Source organism: Passer domesticus, chromosome 3 (assembly GCF_036417665.1).
Source record: "Passer domesticus isolate bPasDom1 chromosome 3, bPasDom1.hap1, whole genome shotgun sequence".
NCBI classification, from domain to species: domain Eukaryota; kingdom Metazoa; phylum Chordata; class Aves; order Passeriformes; family Passeridae; genus Passer; species Passer domesticus.
In genome coordinates this window covers 107,000,883-107,023,205 of record NC_087476.1, presented here as the reverse complement: position 1 = coordinate 107,023,205, position 22,323 = coordinate 107,000,883, and the positions used below count along the sequence as shown (strand labels likewise).

At 41.8% G+C, this 22,323-nt stretch overlaps 3 protein-coding genes and 1 long non-coding RNA gene across 14 annotated transcripts in view; 2 read left to right on the top strand and 2 right to left on the bottom strand.

Annotated features, from left to right (window-relative positions):
* Positions 1 to 7,118, top strand: part of LOC135297406 (uncharacterized) — an 11,337-nt gene extending 4,219 nt beyond the window's left edge. For 2 of the 11 annotated variants that reach the window (XR_010359412.1, XR_010359405.1), the window contains exon 4: positions 1,201 to 7,090. This is a non-coding gene — a long non-coding RNA (uncharacterized LOC135297406). Of the gene's footprint in view, positions 1 to 1,200 lie in introns of all 11 variants that reach the window. The other 9 variants (XR_010359415.1, XR_010359411.1, XR_010359414.1 and 6 more) reach the window with 9 other exon arrangements.
* Positions 6,392 to 13,440, bottom strand: DNAAF10 (dynein axonemal assembly factor 10). Its single transcript, XM_064414910.1, has 8 exons — positions 13,004 to 13,440; positions 11,955 to 12,055; positions 10,800 to 10,930; positions 10,234 to 10,335; positions 9,413 to 9,528; positions 8,932 to 9,066; positions 8,020 to 8,117; positions 6,392 to 7,290 (listed from the first exon to the last, which is right to left on the bottom strand). Exons 1-8 carry the CDS (start codon positions 13,193 to 13,195, stop codon positions 7,083 to 7,085), a joined length of 1,083 nt encoding a protein of 360 aa, XP_064270980.1. The 5' UTR covers positions 13,196 to 13,440; the 3' UTR covers positions 6,392 to 7,082.
* PNO1 (partner of NOB1 homolog) lies at positions 13,264 to 21,647 on the top strand. Its single transcript, XM_064414911.1, has 7 exons — positions 13,264 to 13,464; positions 13,551 to 13,700; positions 15,136 to 15,219; positions 16,749 to 16,809; positions 17,283 to 17,400; positions 17,926 to 17,996; positions 18,451 to 21,647. The coding sequence occupies exons 1-7, from the start codon at positions 13,288 to 13,290 to the stop codon at positions 18,516 to 18,518; spliced, it is 729 nt and encodes a 242-aa protein (XP_064270981.1). The 5' UTR covers positions 13,264 to 13,287; the 3' UTR covers positions 18,519 to 21,647.
* PPP3R1 (protein phosphatase 3 regulatory subunit B, alpha) overlaps positions 20,157 to 22,323 on the bottom strand; it is a 38,720-nt gene continuing 36,553 nt past the window's right edge. Inside the window, exon 6 of the mRNA XM_064414915.1 lies at positions 20,157 to 22,323. Within this exon, the coding sequence (XP_064270985.1) occupies positions 22,276 to 22,323 (48 nt within the window). The 3' untranslated portion in view covers positions 20,157 to 22,275.

Sequence of the window (22,323 nt, the reverse complement as noted above, 5' to 3'; positions counted from 1 at the left end):
ACAGACATTCCTAAAAGGACAGTGACAGGCAGCTGCCTGGCTCAATGCCCTGTTCATGGGAAATTATGTCTCTGCCTGAATTCTGCTGAGACCAGATGTATGCAGGGAGGGAGGGCAGGGATAGAGATTTTACAGTGATTTATTACAATGCACATGCTGAGACCAGAAAGAGAGACCAAGGTATCTATCTGGCTGCCAGGTTTGTTTTTCTTACTTGCTAGATGGGTGAGAAGGGGAAGAGAGTCTTGAAGCAAACCCACATTTTCAGCAACTAAAAATCCTATAGTAGTGACATTAGCACAGTGGAAAAGAAATGTAACCTCCAAAATTTTCCATGTTCTTTCCAGCACACACTTTGCTGAACTGAGGGGCAGCGTATGTGGCAGCCTGAGCCCAAGAACTTAGACTGACCTTTCAGTTAAAATGCTCTGGAAATGCCTTTTTTTTCTGCACTCAGATTAAATTATAATGACTTTAAATCTACTAAAAACAGACTCTTTTCTCTTTCGAAAACATAGGATCTCTAATCAAAATACAGGTGCAAAAGTACACAGAAAGAAGGAAACTGAGACTGATGTATCTTTGGTTTAGGGAGGAAAAATAATATAATTCAATAAGACTAGCTTAAGTCCTCTAATTACAGCGTTTTTAGCATAACAGATAGGGAGTATGAGATCTACACTGAGATAGTGATAGTTGGTACAGATCAAAAGAGCTTGTGTTCATGCCAGCTAGATTAAATGACAGGATGTGGTGAAGTACTGGGTTACTTTACATACAAAGCCTTATTTACTGAATCTGTATATATCTATTAGATTAAATGCATTTATATATGGAAACTGTAGAAATAAATTGAAAGCAATTTATCATGTGTAGAATATTTGTTCTGATACTATTCTAATATTGTATTTCTTCCAATCAGTATGTAAATCTGTAGGTTTTTTTACAGCTATCTCTCTTTTACTAAGATTGGAAGTAAATTGTATTAGAAACTGAGGTTTATTTTTTAAATGCATTAGAATTCCACCTGTCTCACTTGTTAGCTTCTGTGCCTAAATTCAGTAGAACCATATATTTTATACTCTGTTTTAGCAGAAAGCCTAAGACAACTTTAGGAGTAAATTAAACTTAGGACCCAAATTGTAGTTGTCATTTTAAAGTGTTTTTTAATATTTATTTATCTGCACATGCCCTCGGAAGAAGCAGGATAGAAGTCTTTGGCCTAATCCAGTGTGGCTGCTGTTACGTTCCTTATGCACTCTGCAACAGCAGGATGTGGGAGGAAGGGAATGCAAATGTCAGGAAGGGAAAACACTGCTGGATATAAAGATGCCACAGGCCTGTGCCATCACACTCTTCTGCAAGGCAGGAGTGACTGTCCCTCACATCTGCTGAACAGGCCACAGAGTCCTGTCTGGATGAGCTGTGCTGGAAAGAAACAAGGAGGGTTTCTGTCATCTCTGCAGGAAGACCGATGACCTGAAAATGAAAGGTTTAGCATGGGAGGCAACTGGACTGGTTTCATTAGCTGCATCTACCTGAATTTTCCCAGTGGTGGGTTTTACTGTAAGTAGACACTCCAAAAGCAGCTGGAACTTAGGGAGTTAACCAGGAATTTACTTGAAGGAAAGAGTAATTTCAGCTGCAAAGCTGTAACACAGTGTAATAGTGAGGAACTGATACAATGTAATCTGGTGAACTGGCTGAGCTACTATTTCTGATCCACTGTCACATGGAAAGGTCCCATTGTGTCTCAATTACTGTGCAGTTCTGTGGGCTTTACTGCTCCTCTGCAGCCCACACGTCCTCTGGCTTCAGAGAATGTTTTCAATGTTTCATAAGCTTAAAATCACAAGCAACCTAGGAGAGCTTGCTTGTGCTTATTTATGCTGCTGATGGACTTTTCATAGTGATGAAAAATATACAGCTTCATTGCCATGCTGAAGAACATATCATCACACTATTGTTTAGAAAGGAATCCTTAGGAAAGATCATCAAGTTAACCCAGCACTGCCAAGCCCACCTCTAAACCACGTCTCTAAATGCTACATCTACATGGTCCTTTTAAATGCCATTGGGGATGGTGACTTCACCACTTCCCTGGGCAGGCTTTTCCAAAGCTTGATTACCATGTCTTCATCACAGTGAAGAAAGTTTTCCAAATATCCAGTCTGAACCTTCCCCTGCACAAGTTGAGGCCATTTCCTTATCCTGTTGCTTGTTACCTAGAAGACGCCAACCTGCATCTGGCTCCTTTCAGGTCTCCCTTGGGCCTTCTTTTCTCCAGAGCTGAGGCTAGACAACCCCAGCTCCTTCAGCTGCTCCTTGTAAGACTTGTGGTCTTCTACTCAAGACTGAGGCAAACAAGGCCTTGTAAGTACCTTAGCCTTCACCTTCATTCTTTGTCACTGTGTTTCCTCCGGCATCCAATAAAGGATGGAGATTCTCCTTAGCCCTCCATTTGTTGCTAATATATTTAAGGATTTTTTTTTATTGTGTGGCATTTGACAGGTTAAGTTCTATCTGGGCTTTGGCCCTTCTAATTTTCTCCCTCCATAAAACTTCATGACATTCTTGTCCTCCTGAGTTTCCTGCCCCTTCTTCCACAGGTCATGAACTCTTCTTTTTCCCAAGTTCCAGTCAACACTCTCTGTTCAGCTGCACATTTCAGGAACCTGCTCAACTGTTTCCTCTCTGCTGTATTTCTAGAAGGCATCTGGTAAGTTGAAGTCCCCCACAAGAAGAAGAACTAGAAATTGTGAAATTCTCAGCTGCTTATAGAGTCTTTCACCTGCCTCTTCACCCTGGATGGATGATCTCTAACAGATTCCCACCAGGTTATCTGACTTGTTGGCCTGCCCCCCTGATTTTCACCTATAAAGGCTCAACTCTTCCGTCGCCATCATTAAGCTCTAGAAAATCAAAACACTCCTTAACATACATGGCTACCCCAGAAGGAAGTCAGGGTGTGAAGCAGAGACTGTCAGCCTTGGGTGGCCTCTTGCACATTAACAGGAGTAGAAAGAGCCATTGTTCTGGGAAGGGAACCCCAATCCATACATTCTGCACAGGCTATTTTTACTGCCAGGCATAACAGAAGAGGGAACTTACATGTGCCCTTACATGGTTTTGCACCTCAGCTCCCTCTGCAAATCCCCAGACATGGAGTTGGTGACAGAAGATTTAACTAAGATTGCAGAGGCAGGAGAGTACAGGCAGAAGAGGGGGAGATCTCTTGGAAAAAGTATTCTGAAGAGAAATCTGTCCCAGAGGCTGTAGTTGCACTAAGCTAAACAGCAGTGGGCTCGCTCTTTGGCTCAGAGACTGATTGATAAAATGTGGGGCCATACTGTGAAATTGAGCTAGTCTCCAAAGCAGGGCTGCCACACACATATTGCCTATTGGAAGCAGCTCCTGCTCATGCTACAGTCCTGAATCACACCAGCAAAGTATTGGGCCAGTTGGCCCAGATCAACCATCTAAGAATGTAATACTGAAGATTACTATTGGGAAGAGATGCCCTGCTGTGGTCACCTTTCCTGCAGGATCCTGCAGAACTTCCATGACAATTGCCTTATTGGTGGCTGAGGAGGAGACAGGCCAGAATGTGGGGCAGCTACTCAGTGCCCTTGAGACCCTGGATACTCTTGCAGCCATGAGGAAACACTAATCCAGTTCCAGTGTCCTCTGTGGGTCAATGTTGTGCACCTCCCAAGGCAGGCTGTGCTGTGGAAAGCAGGTCCTCCCAAAAAGGCCAGAAGTAATGGAAACATTTCACAGCCAAGGCTAGAACTGGTCACCATCACCAAGTCACCAAATAGCTCTGGCCCAGCTCCACAGAAATCCCATCTGGTCTTTCCTCTGGGCTGATCCTGCACTGCCAGAGGCAGTCCCACAGCCGTGCTTGGCACTGCACTCCAAGTAATACAGCTCTTGGCTCCTGCCTGAGTCAGCAGCTGCCCCTGCCCAATGTAATGGGACTTGGGTTTGCTACTGCAAAATATTTTGCACGTATAAAGGCTTTAAATGCATACTAGACATACAGATTGTGGTCTGAACATTTCTGAGGAGTGGGCAGTTCTGTTTAAAGTGAATGCTACTGAAAACTCAACAGTAACAGCATCACAAGCAAGAAAATGTAGGATTAATAATGGGGTAAAAAAAGAAGTAAACCAGTGTATTTTCCTGGTGCTTTGTCAATAGCAACTTTAGACAACTTCATTACAGAGCTGAATATGCAGGCCACAAGCCTCTTACTTACAGAGCAGTCAGCTTAACCAAAAATCCCTCTCTGCTATCAAATCTATTTGAAAGGAATAATTTAGGGAAGATGAGCTGAACTGTATTGACAAGCTGTGTCTGCTGTCTCTGAAGGAATCACTGAAGAGCATGTCTTTCTTTTTCTGTGCAATTCCCCATCTTCCTTCTTTGTGCCAATTCCATGATGTCCCTAACAGAATCAGTGGATGTGAAGAGGTGAGAGCACAGCACTGTAGCTTCCCACACGAAGTTACAATTTGCCTTACATTGCTTAAAATTTGGTCCAAGTCATGCCTCAACTGTAAATTACTTTTTTTGTTGTGATGAAAACTATATATTGTATGCAAATAGTGACTCCATGCACAGAAACCTTGAAGGCCTGTAATCTCCAAGGACCTGTGCAAATTGTACAAATGGTGAAATTCAAAAGAACTATACTGGTGTGAAACAGAAGACCCAAACCTGATTGTTGGGGATTTGCACAGCATCTCATTAAAAATAACACAAAGCACAAACCCAAAAAATGTGTAACATGTCCCCGTACATGGGCTGCAGTCATGCCTGTAAACAGATTTGTTTCTTCCATGAGCACACAGGGATGGTTTGCACAGGAAACAAGCAAGAGCTGCCAGGCAGATACTCTTGTTAAATGCAGCCACTCCAAATTTGGGAGCACATTCCATTTCCTGGCCTTGGGCGAGGCAGGGGTTTTCCAGAGCACTCCTCAGAGCTGCGTCAGAGAGCATTTGGTCTGGGCATGACATCTCAGATGCATGATGATTTTATTTAGAACACGCTTCAGCTCTGCAGGCTGCAGAGGCAAGGTGCCACGCTTCAGCAAGAAGGGGAAGGACTATAAATAGAGCAGGCTGGGCTGCCACAGGCAGCTTTTTCTGGTTTAGCCTGGAAGAAGCAGAAATCCAGTCTGCTGAGGAGAAAATGCACAGTACAGGCACAAACAGCAGCTCTTCTCTCCAACCAGTAACTGTCTTTCATTTCGTAGGTACACAGGTACAGCCACTTACATTTAAGGAACAAGGACACACCACCTTCCAGCTGTGCTTTCCTCCAGCTCTCAGTTTTTTGCAAGCTCCTTACATGCAAACTGTCACGTTTTCATGAAACGATGCATTCCCGTCTACTCACAAGGGGAAGACATTCCTTCATTTACAAAACAAGGAATAAAATGAGTCTCAAAATTAAGTGCACAGAGGTAACACACATTTCATATTTTTGAGGCCCATGGAGCTTTAAGAATTGTTCTTGCTCTAAGTTGTATCCCACTATGAGATCTCCCTGGAACTGCTTGAATAAAGAAGGGGCATTTTTGCTGCAATACAAGTACATACAAATAGCACCAAGAGCCCAGTCCTGTGCTCAGGAGACTTTTGTTTTCCCTTGCAGGTACCTACACTGAGAGCTTTTTCTTCCCTTAATCTGTGCTTGACTCAGTTACTATTAAAGAGAAAAAGTATTTCTACCTGTTTCCACAGCCTTTCACACCTTTCAGTGAGTATATTTTATTTACAGCACAAAGCTAATGGAAGCCATCTTTGGACAGTGCATTTTAGACTCAAAGCACTTCAATTCTTTGAATTCTGCACCCCCAAAGCTGCAGCCAAGAGTAGAGAGTAATGGTTCCCCCTATTCCCTCCTGCTGGAATGCACCCTAAGAAGGACAACATTTAAAATAATTTCAGAATATGCTCTCAACATTACACTGTGCACAAAAGGAGATGGGATCACATGGGTCCAAAAATCAGATAATAAATATTACATTTGAAAGCAAACCATCAAGTCTTAGGGAAGACAGGTGAATCTCCTAAATCTTTGTCTTCCACAAAATATTTAGCCTACATTGCCTGTGTTTTCATCCCTGCTGGCCCTTGCTAAATCTGAAATAAAAGAACATAAGTTTGTAGAGGAGAGTATCAGTAACCTATTAAAACCAAGGACTTCCACAAACACACTTTGTTTATGGTCTACTGTAATGTTCCTCCTGCCCACCTCTGCTACACAAGCATGAAGGATTTCTCCATTCCAGAAAGTTTAGGGTTTAATAGCCTGTGAGGTTTTTCTATACATTACTTATTTAAATCTCTGGATATTTGAATAATATAATTTGTTCACATTAAGAAAGCACTACATATAATTTTATTTGTAGAATATCAAGTTGAAAACAGATATAAAAACAACAGAACATATAAACTTAATAGGAAACCCAACTAAAATAATAAAACAGTGCATTTTTCTCGATAGGTTTTTGTTGAAGATCATACTGAAATCAAACTTACTCCTTTAACCTGAGTATTTTAGCCTTTGTTATTGTTTCTCTATTGTTTCTCTGTAATAAAGAATCCTAAGTCACTTTAACAAACATTCTAATCAATAAATCCAGAAACACAACAAGTTTCTGTAGTAGTTCCCACTGCATGAATGCACATGGACAACACTATATATAATAAAGCCAAACCATTTAACAAGTGTGAAGAGATTTGCACTATGAATAAAGTGAACACAAACTCAAGTGAACTCTGAAATTACAGAGCTGTGTTAACATAAAGGCACATTTTATTTTCAGTGTAAATTCACATTTCTAGAAAGTTAAATTTTGTGCCCAGGAAACTTCAAGTCATGACAGCACAATCAGCCAAACAACTCTGATTGCACGTATCTGAACTTTCAATAGAAAAATCTGGCTTCTATTTCTTTAATCCAGTTTTATTAAAGAAGAAATTAAATTAGAAATAGAAGGGCTCTCCCTCCCATATTTACAGACTGCAAACTATATTGCTTTCTCATCAGAAATTCTAGTATTCTTGTCAAATTTTGTTAAGCTTTGTAACTATCAGCACCCTCACAGTTTGGTCAAAAGCCCCACAGACACAAAGTCCCTTCTTGTCAGGGCTCCAGTCCAGGCTGGAGATGGGCTGTGTTGACAGAGTCACATTCTGCAAGAGACTGAGAGACCCTGCCACCCCCATCTCAGATCCTTCCGAATCCTTCTTCGAGCGCTGGGCTGGGTACTCACTGCCAGTGAGAAAATTAAACAAAAACACCTACTTAGAAACGTATTGATACAAACACATCACCATCCTCTTTATTCCCTGCTCTACAGGTAAGGCAAACAAATGTCTTAAAAGTAATGAATAATCATATCCAGCTATATCTACGCTGCATGCTTTAGTAGACATTTCATGAAAGAAAAAAGGAGGTGGGAAATTTTGAATCCTGACACCCCTATCCTATAGCTCTTCATTTAACTGGTTGGTTGGGTTTCTGGCTTTTATCACAGCCAGAAAAATTTCATCAAAACTATCCTTCTGAAACTTAATGCAACAACTTTTAGGGTTATTAAATTATTTTTCCATGCAATGTAAGAAAATGTAAACATAAAAATGATTAATTCAAGGCTTTCAATATTCTTCTCAGATGTAATTGCTACCATATTAGAATTTTAAGAAAACTCTTTTTTTTCTATTTATCACCTGGTTAAAAAAGGATATAATTAGATCTTCATACATGAAGACAACAAGGGCAAGATTCACCTGTGCTATAACATTCTCTTAGGGATTAATTCAAGATTCCAGATCAAGTACTGACACTGAAATCACCCTTTTTACTGCATTTGTAAACAATATTTTTAACCAGATATTCTGAGGATGGAAGCAGGACCCCACTGATCATTTTCAGAAAGATTCTTTCTTAAAACATTAAATGGTTGGTTTCTTACTCCTGGCTGGAGAAGTGATCACTTACTATTTCCAGAGATGAAGGCTCCCAGATCCTCCACTTGTCACAAATATATCTCTGTTCTGTGGCAGGTGCCGGACCTGCCAAATGGTAGATTTTTGTGCCTAATAAAAAGAAATCAGCATTGTACAGTCATTTGGAGATTAACTTCATAGGAAAGGACACAGAATCTTAAAACAGAGACCACTTGTATGAAAAGAGTCCAGCCTTCCCACAGTGGATGGTTAATTTTACTGTATGATATCTCTTAAAATCATTACTGGAAGGGAATATATTACAAACACTGTGCAAACAAAACACACAGTCAACAACTCAAACCTCAGCCAGGGCACTAAGGTCATACAGCAACAGAAATCACTTAGGGAAAAACCCCAACGCATCCTCTGGCTTAATGTATATCTGTCTGCAAATGTCCACAAGGAAAAGCTTTAAATGCACTTAATGAACAACAAATTCTATTTTCACATTTTAATAAAAAATTATTTATAAATAAATTAATTAAATGTATTATTTTATTCTGTAAAAAAATTCATTGGTTCAGAATCAAGCACCTCCAACACCTTATCTGCTTTGAATGATAGTATGGAAAATACTAAGAGATACTAAGTTGAAACTCAGCCTTTTCTAAAAAAGGAAGTCCTAAAGAACTTCACCACAAAAGTGCCTTTTCTTGAATTACCCCTGATTTTATTCACTACACAAAAAAAAAACCAAACCAAAACAACAACAACAAAAAAAACACCCAAAAAACACTCCCAAAAAACCCCCACGCCCCCAAAAAACCCCACCAAAAACAAAACAAAACAAATTATTAAGTAACCTGGGCATTTCTTACCTATTTGTACTACACCTGTAATAACTGACAACATGAATTTAAAAAGTTTGTCTCTTATTAAGAAATTCTCAGTCTCCCCATACCTTCTCTGAAACAAAAGCAAAACCTTTGGTTGGATGCTGAGTTCTCATATCAAAGACATGGAATTTTCCCTCAAGCGACGTGGCCACCAGCTTATTCATATTTATATCTTTTCTGTCAAACTCCACACTGCAAACCTGGATGTAGAACAAGATAAATTCAGTCTTGTAATTTAGTCACTGTTAAAAAAAACCGGTGTTTTGTCATTTGTAAATATGTATTAATAATTGGTTATTTCCACAATAATATCATCATCAAAAAGGAAATAAACATGTTCATCTGAAAACATTAATCCACTGAGAAATACCCCATCCTGTCCTGATCAAGAATGTGAGGAGTACTGGCCAAACCTAAAGAAAATTATTCCTTGATACAATCTCAGCAGAAACATCTTCTGGGTAAGTTTCACACAGACAAGAGTCCTTTTAATTTTTCCATCCTACACAGGAGCTGGAATTAAAAATACTTCTATGATTTCCTTACCCCATTCTTAATGTTGGTCTCCCATCGTAGTGACATGGTTTTTAAGTCAAACAATTTAATGTCCCCGTTGTCATATCCAGCACATACAACACGTTCCTCTTGATTGTAAGCATTGCCTGGACACAAAGAGAGAATTAACCAGAAAACACAAAACCTCTTTAGCTTGTAAATTTTACAAGTCCCAGGCCTGCAGTTTCAACTTCCATTTATACAACAACAACAAAAAGTTTTTGGGATACTAAGATGTGGTGAAGCAGATGGTTTTCAAACCTGAAGGGTCTAGAAAAATCTTTTGTAGGATGCTTGCTCTCTCCAAAGAAAAATGCAGAGCTCACATCAAGCATTGCTGTTTTCTTTAATTAGCTCTTAAGCTTCAAGGGATTTCTCTTAAATTAACTCCTTAATGCTTGGTAGCTGCAACTACACTACAACAGTGATGAGTTCCCTGTACGTGGCAACATTTACATTCCTTTCAGACCACACAGCTAGAATACATTTCTAGACACAAATAGAGCTTGCACAGCTTATCTGTGAAACCACAGAATCATCAAATCATTTAGGTTCAAAAAGACGCTTCAAGACTACAGACAGTGACCAAAAGTGATTAGAGAATGACTCCAAAACCTAATTATCACAAACCCACAAAACTGGTTTATTTTAAAGAAAAAACCCCACACATAAATTTAACAGTGTGGAAAAGCAAAACCTGCTACTCATGCATCCATACAAAATAAAGCATTCCATAACATCCTGAAATACATTGACAATCATCAAAACACAGTCACGTGGGAGGGAGGAATGGTCATAATCTGACCAATTACCAAATGCCACAGTCCAGCAGTCTCTTTTGCTCTCCCCCTCCACAGGTTCCATATTAGCCACAGGAATGTCATTCTGCCTTGGGTCCCACACCTTCACAGTTCCTGGGAAAGAAAGGCAATAGATTTTGTATTAGGAATACATTGTCACACTGTGTTCACCTTCCCAGGAAAGCCCTTCACTTTTCATCCTAATCATTCAAAAGACAGGAGCAACTCTTTAAACTCTAGCAAGCCTCACTGAGTTTTGTGGATATAAGAAAGAGCCACAAAACCAAACAGAAACAGAGTGAAAGCATTTGTTAAGGATGTATTTTCTCTAGCTGATATTTTGCATTTATCATGGTTTGTGTTCCTTCTGTCTCATGCCCAGTGCCAACAGTACCTTTTGCTTATCTGTGGCTTCTAGAAGAATTAGAGAAAATCGGTCCCAAGCAAGATTCAAAAGACAGTGTACAAAGAACTAGTTGCAACAGCTTGTAACTAGTTCAGATGGCAGACTGTGCCCTGCCATCAAGAGCTTGCAGGCTCAGAGGAACTGGGAAGACTTGCAGAGTTCACTAACTCACCATCTCGACTGCCAGTCACAATTTCTGGTGCACCTTCCCCAATTCCTAAGCCACCTACACCATCTATACTGTTTATGATTTCCTTATGACCTTTCACAGAATACACTGGTATTCCAGGAGCTTCTAAATTCCTAGGCAAGAGAGAAAAAGAACAGAAAACATGGCATTTTTCCTTGACACTCAGGATTTGTATAAAAATGAAAGGAAACTTGAGCACAAATCATAAAAGCTCATATTAACAGTGAGAACAAATATGGATATCACCATTAAGAACCATGAGTCTTTGATTCCTTCTTTGGCTACTGCTTTGGACTGCTCCAAAAGATTTGGCTCTGTTCTGACCTCCCTGTTTGTAAAGGGAGTTGTGAGATTCACCACAGCAACCACTCAGACCCAGTTTTATATGCTGGGCTCAAAAACGAATCACACTACAGATCAAGATACTCCAAGTATCTTTACTTTCAGTAGGTCTGTAAAATAACTTGATTCATTGATCCCCACCTAGCTCTGAGTACTGCTCTCTAACTTCAGGTGACTATTGTATCCAGCCATGAGTTTCATGGTTCTTTCCCACTGATTCCCATTCTTTAAGAAGCCTTCAGAATTTTATTTTACATTTCAACTAGTAACTGTCCATGTAATTCTTGCTATTCCAACAGAAACCAGTAGTTCCTTGATATAGGGCAATATAATAATGATAATAAAAATCCCCTTTTGACACTGCTATTTTGATCATAAATGTACCTAGACATTAATTACACCAATAATAAAGGGACCCAGAGGAAACATTTGAAATGTCAAGATCAAAAATATATATTTAATCTAGACATGAAATTTAGGTTCACCGCAACATCTTGTTTGCACTCATGCATCCATTCAAAAGCCTCTTTTCAGAGGACAACCTTATAGAACTTTAACAGGTTTTTGTAGCTGCACACAGAAGATGGGAGTGAAGCAGCACTGAATTAAACACAGAGCAGAATTGTTTCTACAAAACAGGAATGGTCCAAATACAGTAGCCAGCAAAGCTTGCACTGGGTCCCAACCACAGGCAGCATGGAGAGCATCTCAAGCAAAATCCACGAACAGAAACCTCTGTTCAGACAGACATGGACACATCAAGTGAAAACGCTTCCAGAGAATATCTGTGCTTACCATATGTGAAGGTTTCCATCGAAATCTCCTGTAGCTAAGTATCTTTGCTGCAGAGATGTAGCACCAAAAGTTCCACATTTTATAGGTTTGGGCTTTACGATCTTGTAAAGAAAGGAAATGTCTGTGTCAGCACACGGAGAAGGGAAAAACACCCACAGGCCACACAGTTCTCAGGAGTGCACAGGGGCAAGGGGCAGCGAAACACACATGTCATATTTGCTGCAAAATACTACCAAAATGTTATCAAAGGCAAGGTGCACTTTGAGTTTCGTCCTTGTGCACAGAAAAGCAGGGTCTGGGTTACTGGTCTGGAAGAAAACACTCTGCTGGTGGCCTGGGGGACCTTATGCACCTGAGGAACTGCTCACCTCAGGAGTGAGAACACTCAAAGGGTAATCTGAGAGAAAAAACCAACCAAACAAAAAAGGAAACAACCCACCAACCAGCCAAAAAAAAAAAAGCCCAAAACCCAATCAAAAACCCAACCAACGAACCTAAAACCCAAACAACAAAACCAAAAAAAACTAAACAAACAAACGAAAAAAACACCCCCAAAAAAGCCAAACACAGGCAGAAACCAGAAACCCATAACACAACACAGGAAAACAACCTACAAAACACAGCAGTAAACAAAATCACAGGGTCACAGCCTCAGTTAAGCTGAAGATCTCTGAGATGGTCGGGTCCAACCTACGACCGGCCACTACCTTGTCACCTGAACCACGGCACTGAGTGCCAAATCCAGTCTTTCCTTAAACATCTCCAGGGACGGTGACTCCAACACCTCCCTGGGCGGCCCATTTCAATGTCTAACCACCCTTTCCGTGAGGAAATCCTTCCTAATGTCGAATAGCAACCTCAGCAGCTTAAGCTGCCAGTAGTTGCCCGGGAAAAGAGGCAAACTCCCACCCGGCTACAACCATTCAGGGGGCTGTGGCGAGCGGCAAGGTTACCAAGAAACGACAGCGCATCGGCACATTTAACACGCGAATCAGCTGCTGTTTCACATCCCGAGCGCCCCGCAGCCGCTCCCGAGGGAGCTGGCTCACCTCCCGCAGCAGCTCCAGGCGCGTTCCGTGCAGCTCGTACAGCTGGATGACGCCGGTGCCGCGGGCGGCGCTGCCCAGGCACAGCAGGCGGGCGCTGCGGGGCACCCACTTGCAGTCGAACACGGTGTAGCTCAGCGCCTGCTGGACGTGCGACACCACCTGCGGCCGCTCCGGCCCCAGCACCGCCGACATCCCGCCCCGCTCCGGCCCCTGCCCCGGCGGCCCGGCGGAAGCGCCGCCGCCCCTTCCGGCCCCAGCCGCACCACGCGTGCTCCGCGGCCAACATGGAGAGCGAGGCGGCGGCCGGCGGCGGCGGCTTCACCAGCGTGCTGTCCCGGCGGAGCCGCAGGAAGCGGCGGGCGGGCGGCCAGGAGGCGGCGGCGGGAGCTGCCATGGACACGGCGGAGGCGCGGCCCAGCAAGCGGCCGGCGTTCCCGCCCGTGGCCGCCGAGGCGCTCGGGGTACGCGGGGCGCCGGGGGAGCGCGGGGCGCTGGGGCTCCAGCGTGCCCCGGCTCACGGCCTGCTGTGTCTCGCCCCCTTCGGCAGGTTGGGAAGGGCGAGCTGAGGAAGATCCCTGTGCCGGCCAACAGGTACACGCCGCTTAAGGAGAACTGGATGAAGATATTCACGCCCATCGTGGAGCATCTGCAGCTTCAGATCAGGTTCAACTTGAAGACGAGAAATGTTGAGATCAAGGTAAGGGGAGCAGCTTCCTGGGCCTTGCCCGGCAAGAGAAGGTTGTGTGCAGACCTCGCAGCACCTCCCAGTGCCTGAAGGGGCCTCCACGGCTCTTTGTCAGGAACTGTAGTGTCAGGACAAGGAGTTACGTTTACAGATTGAAAGAAGGGAAGTTTAGTTTGGATGTTGAGAAGAATTTTTTTACTGTGAGAATGGTGAGACACTGGAACAGGTTGCCCGGGTGTGCCCCGACCCTGGCAGTGCTCAAGCAGCCTGTTTTAGTGACAGGAGTCCCTGCCCGTGGTACAGGGATTGGGACTAGATGATCTTATGGTCCACTCCAACCCCTTACCGTTCTGTGATTCTGCCTCCTGAAAAAACAGGGCTTCTCCTCATGGGTGTTCTTGGTCCGCAGATTAAAGACTAGCGAAGTTGTAAATCCCATATAATGCTTGGAAAAATGGAAATTGTGTGGTGTCACCTCCCCGGGGATCACTTCTGGCAATTATTGCTTAGAACTAATAGTTACTGCAAGTAAAATCCAAAACTACAACTCTGTTCCAGAAGGAGCCAGCAGAAACTGGGGAGTGTTCTGTAGCAGAAAGTTAAGTACTATAGAAAGTTGTGTACATTAAGGAAGAATTTTCATCCATGTCTTAGATACAATTTTGTAATTCAGTGTTTTCCAGCTATTTAAGGTTACCCAATACTGACCTGGAAGTAAACAGGATCTTTTAAAGGGGCACTGAATCTCCCAACACCTTTGTGGCAGACAGTAAGGGCCCATAGTTTGATAGCATGTGATTTTTCTTTACTGGATTGCAGTAAAGAGCAATACCTTAGGGCACAGACCCCAGTATAAACCCATAATTCTTGTAGATGCTCATTCTTTATCCTTATTCCTCCTGAGGAATGTTCACACTGGGAGTTTTTAAGGGCATGTCTAAAGTTTTGACATACGACTCACTGTATTAGCAACTGACACATGAGATCTTCCAATGTAATAGTGAAAATACAACAGGAATTTTGCTTCCTAACCATGAAATGTTGTCACAAGTTTGATGGCAGGAATTGGAGGAAAGGTAACAAAATTATCCCTTATTTACTTTACTTCCTAGAAATAATCTCAGGTGAAAGGTTGGGAGGAGCGGGAACTCCTGCAGTTTCACTTAATAACTGTGCAGGAGAAAACCCTGGGATTTTAATAGTACCTTTTGATATGAAATGTGTCTGGTGAAAAGCAAGGTAGTTTTGTTCTTAATCAAGCTGATTTTATTTTGCCTATATCCATCATGAATATAAAACTTTAAAATTAATTTCATTCATCTGATAAGGCATATTAAGATTTTCAGCAGTTTTTCTCTTCTTCCTCCTCCAAGCACAGGCTGATCTTTTAAGTTCTGCTCCTAACTTGCCCGGTCTTAATTTGCAAACATAACTTCTTGTCTTGCAGACTTGTCAAGAGACAAAGGATCTCAGTGCTCTGACGAAAGCAGCTGATTTTGTGAAAGCCTTTATACTTGGATTTCAAGTAGAGGTGAGTCTCCCAACAGCCAGATTGTAACACTGCTCCAGTTTATTGATCTGTGCCTGGCCTCTCTACAAATTCCAGTAAGAAATAGAGAGAGAAAAATCCTTAGGTGGTTTTCTAGAAATCAGTGTTTTCTAGAAATTGTGACTGGAGTAGACATCCAGTTTCTTAAGATAATGCTGGATAAAAAAGTAGCCTTCAAACAGCACATAAACAGAGAATATGGGTTGTGTGAGACAAGCATAAAGCAATAATCTCTGAGGTCCTTTGCACTGGTAGAGACTGCTCATTTTTCTTAAGCTCAAGCGAATAACCTCCAGTCTGTGCAAAACTCACAGAATCACAGAATAAACTAGGTCGGAACAGACCTTTTGAGGTCCTCAAATCCAACCTATGACTTTATCAACTAAACCATGGCACTGAGTGCCACATCCAGTCATTTTTTAAACAGCTCCAGGCATGGTGACTCTACCAGCTCCCTGGGAAGCCCATTCCAGTGCCCAGTCACTCCTTCTGTGAAGAACTTCTTCCTAATATCCAGCCTAGACTTCCCCTTAAGCTTAAGACTATTCTCTTGTCCTGTTGCTGGTTGCCTGGGAGGTGAGACCAACCCCCACCTGGCTACACCTTCCTTTCAGGCAGCTGTAGAGAATGATGAGGTCTGTATGAGCCTCCTTTTCTCCAGGCTGAGCCCCTCCAGCTCCCTCAACCACTTCTCACAGGACTTCTGTTCCAGACCTTTCATCAGCCTTGCTGTCCTTCTCTGGGCACATTGGAGCATATAGAAGTCCTTCTTAAATTGGGGTGCCCAAAACAGTACTGGACATAGTACTCAAAGTGTGGCCTAAGCAGTGCCCAGTACAGGAGAAGAATGCCTTCCCTGGTGCTGCTGGCCACGCTGTTCCCGATGCAGGCCAGGATGCCATTGGCTTTCTTGGCCGTGTGGGTACACTGCTGGCTTGTGTTCAGCCAGCTGTCAGCTGAACCCCCAGGTCCCTTTCTGCCTGGTTGCTGTCCAGCCATTCTGTCCCCAGCCTGTAGCTCTGGAGGGGATTTTGTGGCCTAAGTGCCTGGCACATGGACTTATTAAACCTTGTGTTAATGGATTTAGCCCATCTATCCAGCCTGTCCAGGTCCCTCTGCAGAGCCTTCCTAGCCTCCAGCAGATCACCACTTGCAGTTTGGTGCCATCTGCAAATTTGCTAAAGGTGGACTCAATCCCCTCATCCAGATTATCAGTAGACACTAAATAGGACTGGGCCTGTAGAGAAAACAAACCCACTTCTTTCAGTGTGGCAAGGGCTGCTCCTTGCTCTAGGCCTCTACTGGATTCACTAGCACTGGGGAGGCAGGGCTGAATGCACAGGCATCTAAACCTGTGTAGGGTTCTCCAGATGGAAATATTTGCATTGCTGTTGAAAAAAAAATGATTTAACTTTGTTATTTGCTAGGTTGTGTGTATAAAGAGAACAGCAGCTTTCAGCTGTGTTACTGGAACAAAATAATTGCTGATAACACATCTCCTGCTCTTTTAGGATGCCCTTGCTCTCATCAGATTAGATGATCTTTTTCTAGAGACATTTGAAGTTACAGACGGTGAGTATTTTCCTGATGCAGCATTCAAGAAGTCATGTGTGCATCCTGCTACTATGGATTTTTCTTTTCCCCTGCCCCACTTATCAGTTGCCTTCACAGATCAGGAAAGTCAGGAACATCTAAGTTTAAGTAGTACTGGGACTCCTTGGAGTCCCCTGTAGAGCAGCATCTAAACCTGATCTACTTCATTCTTAATTTGGTGCACTTGGACTCCATTTCCTCAGTGCAAGTGCAGTGCCTTCCTCTGTGCTTCTAAAGGAGACTTTTGCGTGCTGTAAACTGCAGCCTATGTCAGCACTGCCTGCAGTGTGCACTACTAGTCAAAAAAGCTGAAATCCAGATAGATCTCTGTTGAGCAGTGAAGTTGCTTTTGTAGTACTTTGCATGAGTTGTTTCCAGCAACTTGACCAAGGGAAGCATTAACAGAAATACACACCACTGCTGTTTTCCTGAGCATGCTATTCTCATTTCAGTCAAACCTTTAAAAGGAGATCATCTGTCAAGAGCAATAGGGAGAATAGCAGGGAAAGGTGGAAAAACCAAATTCACCATAGAAAATGTGACCAGGACACGCATCGTTCTTGCTGACACGTAAGTACAGACTGACTTCCTCCTAGGCAAAGCACAACCCCTCAGCTAATCCATGCCCTATGCCAGAAACAAAGAGAACTTAAATTTTATGAAACTGTTGTAGAGTAGTAGTAAGAAAAAATATTTAAGAGAATATTTTAATGAATACAAGTTATTTGACCTTTTGTTATGAGAATGACAGTGTCACCAGTGCATCTAGAATTCAGTCAGTGCCCAAAGCACAAGAATTCCTTCTTATGAATAATCAAAGTGGAACTCACCAACACAGCAATGTTTTCTTTCTGAAGCTGCTACACTGTTAAATTTGCAAATGGTAAAATCTATTTTAAAAGCATTTAGAAGAGCACAAGTCTTATGTTGCAGGTTTTGTGGGTTTCAGCTGGGTTTTTTTTTGCTAACAAGTGTAGAAAAGAAACTATTACACTGGTACAAAATTCTACATTTACCTCTAACCTCCAATTCTCTATTAACTGTGCAATCTCTTAAGTTACTTTCTGTTAACTACTGCTACTTTTCTTTTTACAGAAAAATTCATATTTTGGGATCTTTTCAGAATATTAAAATGGCACGAACAGCAATTTGCAATCTAATTTTAGGTAAGTCCTCTTATCTAATCTTCACTACATATGAATCTTGCAGTTTGAGAAACTGCTTTGTGGCACTCACCCTCTTCCCTGTCCTCTCCACACCTCCATTTGGAGCAAATAGCTTGCTGGCAGTTGGCTTGTGGCTCTTAAGAGAAAAATCTGGGGGAGAAGCAGGGACTCCAGGACTTGCTTTCTGGCTCCAAAACCCTCACCACATTGCAGAAAGATGTTCTGCATTTCGATTTAGCTGCAGCATTCCCTAAGGGGTCTGAAAGGCCAAAGGGGGCATCCCACTTTGAAAGCAGAAGTTGAGCTCTGCACTTGCAGTAAGATGGTGACTGATCCTGCCCGTCCTTCTCACCTTTTGGCTTAGTTCTCCACTTTTAACCCAGGTGTGAGCACAACACATCCATTTTTTGTGGCAGATTATGTTTCCTGACTAGATTTGTGCCTTCTTCTGCAGGAAGTCCTCCATCCAAAGTTTATGGCAATATTAGGGCAGTGGCCAGCAGAACAGCCGAGAGGTTCTGAGCTGCACCAGCAAGGACTGGGGCTGGAAGCCCAGGAGAAGCTAAGAGCTACAGAAGCCATGAGGTTTCTGCTGGATTTGGAAGCCCAGAAGAAAACCACAACTGTTTGTGCACTCTGACTGACTTTGGATATGTTGGTCTGATTTGAACAGACCTAATGTTTCTGTCTAGTCATTAAAAGGGGTTTTAAATTGTCTATATCAAAAGTCCATGATTTTACTTGAACAGCCTCAAACAAAAACCTGCTTCATTACAGATTTTCTGACTATCAGACTTAAGAGGCTACTTCTTCAGAAAGTCTTGGTGTTTGATGTTTTGAGCCTAAAGGAATTGGCAGAGTTAAGCATTTATAAGCACACATCATGGTTTAGTATCTTCCTGAAAGGAGGAGTCAGCTGGAATCCAGAGTTCAGTGGTGGGCTGTCCACTGAGTCTGTGCTGCTGCTGGAACAATGCATCATGTGAAAAGAGTAAGATGAAGGGGTAAATAACATATTTAAACTGAATCCTGAATCTGCACACATATAGATTTCTTAATTCCTAAAAATGTTCTGCAAGGACAGCCTAGTGAAGCCAAGAGCCACCAGGTGAAGTACTTTCCAGTGTACCAGCGCACCAACAACTGTAAGATCCTCTGTGTCTCCTTAAAATGTTATATAAGTAGCATAATGCAACAGAAATATGGGGAGAAATTAGAGTGCCCAGTCCCAGCATGATTTAATAATGGACCCTCTTCTAAACCTGCCAGGCAAGCTTCTGCAAAGTGTCTTGCAAAATAAATCAGTTCAGGTTTGGGAGTGAAAACAAACTGAAATATGATTATCAAACACACAAGCAAATTGAGTAAGCATTTAGGTCAATATCCAGGTTTCCAGAATAGTGCTTCACAGTATGGGATTATCACTACAGCCAAACTGATTGGAGCCTTCAGTTGTGAATAGATTTAAGACCTGCTGGAGTTACCTCAGGACACACAGTTTAGCAGTCTGAGCGATACAGGGGACATTGTGTGCATTCTGAGCAGCTCCAGGCACATGTACCTGCTTACTACATTTTCTGTTCCTTGCCTGCTTTATGTCATTTATTTCAATTAGCTTGGAAGACAACGGAGTGAGTCAAGAGCACACAAAACTGATGTTTATCCTAAATTAGGTACATACCAACACTGACCCGAAGCAGCAGAAGGGAGAGGGCAGCACACAGAAGGTCCAAACACCTGCAACCCAAAGAGCACAGCACAGAGCTGCTGTGAAGGGCACACCTGTGCAAGGAGGGCTGGTATCATCAATACAAAGCTCAGACATTTCCTGAGACATGAACTGCCTTTTATTCTCCACCTACATTAATGTTAGGGGGGGTTGGTTTGTTTTTTAAAACCACTTTAAAACAGGGATTTCAAATGAAGTAGGTTATCCACTTGGAATGTTTAGCAAAGAGAACCAGATGTGCCATTAAACAACCTCAACATGTCTTGAACTGCTGAAATGAGCCCTGAATGTTTTCAGCAGACTGCACCCTGTGGAGTTTTTCAGTAAATCTTAATAATCAAGGAGTGGACAAAAAAATATGAACAAGTTTTCTTCAGAGCAAGGTGCAGAGCTGCTTTAAGGTGAACAGGAAAGGTACTGAGCACCCCAGCTAAGGTTCAAATATTTTATTTTGTATTCATACAGTATGAAGGTTCTTATAGTTCCCACAATATATGATGTAGCATGCAGAGGAAGAACTAAACATTCAACATAAATCATTTTTCCCCACACAAACTGAAAAAAAAAAAACTCATCCCTCCCCTTCCAGTCCCCCTAAGGAAATAACATTAGCACTAATTTCTATAATGCCAGCCAAGATATGCACAAGCAAGAAAAACTGAAAGCATTTGCTAAAATGTTTGTAACAAATACTTATGTACAAAAAATTCACAAAAGACTAATTCCCCCCCTGAAGCAGAGCACATGGCAGTTGACACTGGAACAGATACAACCACTGGCTGGGATTATAAACCACGTACTGATCCAGAAGAAGAAAAAAGTTACATGTAGTGGAGATTTTTGTTTTGAACATTAACATTTACCAAAGTTTGGCAACATTATATTTTTAATTATGCAAATTATGTAAACAAGAGGAACATTTCAAATCGATCTACATGCAAAACTTCATGTCATGCAAGGACACTAAGCACCTGGATTTCTCTCTCACAGACAGAGCCCATGATGTGCAGCACTCAGTTGAAGGAACAGCTATGGCAGACAGGTGCTCGATTGAAGAGGTTCAGACAACCTGCACTTCTCACTGCTCATTATAAAACAATTTTTTTTTAAATAGAAAAACTACTATACAGGAAAGATGTACTGTCCTAAAAAATCTAGCAAATGTTTTTCTTCCAGCCAATAGTACCACTGCAGAAAAGGGAAGGGATGATATAAAGTTGTAAAACATGGCTCGCTACTTTTATATCACACAAACAGATCAAGTTACCTTCCATTACAAATTATGATATGGACAAATCTAGAAAAGAAAAAAAATTCTCCAGGAAAAGGACTGGAGAACTGCAAGAGGTATAAATTTAGATAGTGTGAAGTTTTCCTCCTCTATGGCATAGGTTAACAAGATTCCCCCCCTGTATGAATCATATATACATATATATATAAAATATTACCAGTTATTTAGCTACCTGTAGTATTTTTTAAATGCAAGGGGGAAAACTATCATGGGTGAAACAACAGAATTTAAGTGGCAAGAATATTTTATAATCTAAGTACTGTATAAAATAAGTAGATGGGAGTCCTGCACAGTTATTTTGATCCTAATTTCATTAAGCTAAGCACAAGAGAAAATCATATATGCATCTATCACCTTAAGCAGCTGTATCTAAATTGAACCCAGAACAGCAGAGTTGTCTTGGCTTCAGGACAGCTGCAGCTGCTCCCAATTCCTGGGTGACGGAATCTAACAGCCATCAAAGCATTCCGCAGTCACTATATGCACACGAGGACTAGTTCTTGGCAGTAGCATTAAACTATATTCTCATATTAAGTAGAACTGTACTAAGTTATTTAGCAAAGAGACACAGTCCCTGGTAATATATTAACAGGTATAAATAAACTTAGTCTCCCGTGTTACAAAAAAAAAAGTAATTAAGGTGATTTAATAAGAAGCAATGCTTTGTCAGCCATTCAATATATAGAAACATCTGAACAGTCACAGGAAAAGGAAAAGAGTTGACCTAAGACCCAGTTAAAACTTTACATTCTTCTACTATATATATAAAACTGTGTGAAATAAAAGTAAGGATGTATATCCACATATTGAACTGTTAATATTCTGCTTGGCACTTTGTACTCTAGTTTTGTTTCTGAGTCAAGTATATTAAATTAAAGCCCACCTAGCTACTACATATAGAAAGCTACATATATATCTATATATAAATACACACACACATATATATATATAGATAGATATTTCCTTGTTATAAAAGATGAAGAAAAATAAATTAAAAAGCCAACCCCTTCCCTTTCTCCGCCACATTGATATGCTCTTTCCATCTTTGCTGTCCTTCAGACTTTAAAGTGCTACACTGAGTTATTGAGAGAATAAAAGTTCAATAACACTTAGTTGGCTTCATGAGGCTCATGTTGGAAAATGTGGCTTCACAGAGAAAAATACTTCCATTTAAATACACAGAGAGCATTGCTGGACGTCTGGAGCAGATCTTCAGAGATGGAGAAGAAAGCAAAAGTGTTGGGTGGTGCCCTACAGAGTCACACATCTACGACCATCTTTTTGTGGATATCTAGGCCTCCTACAAC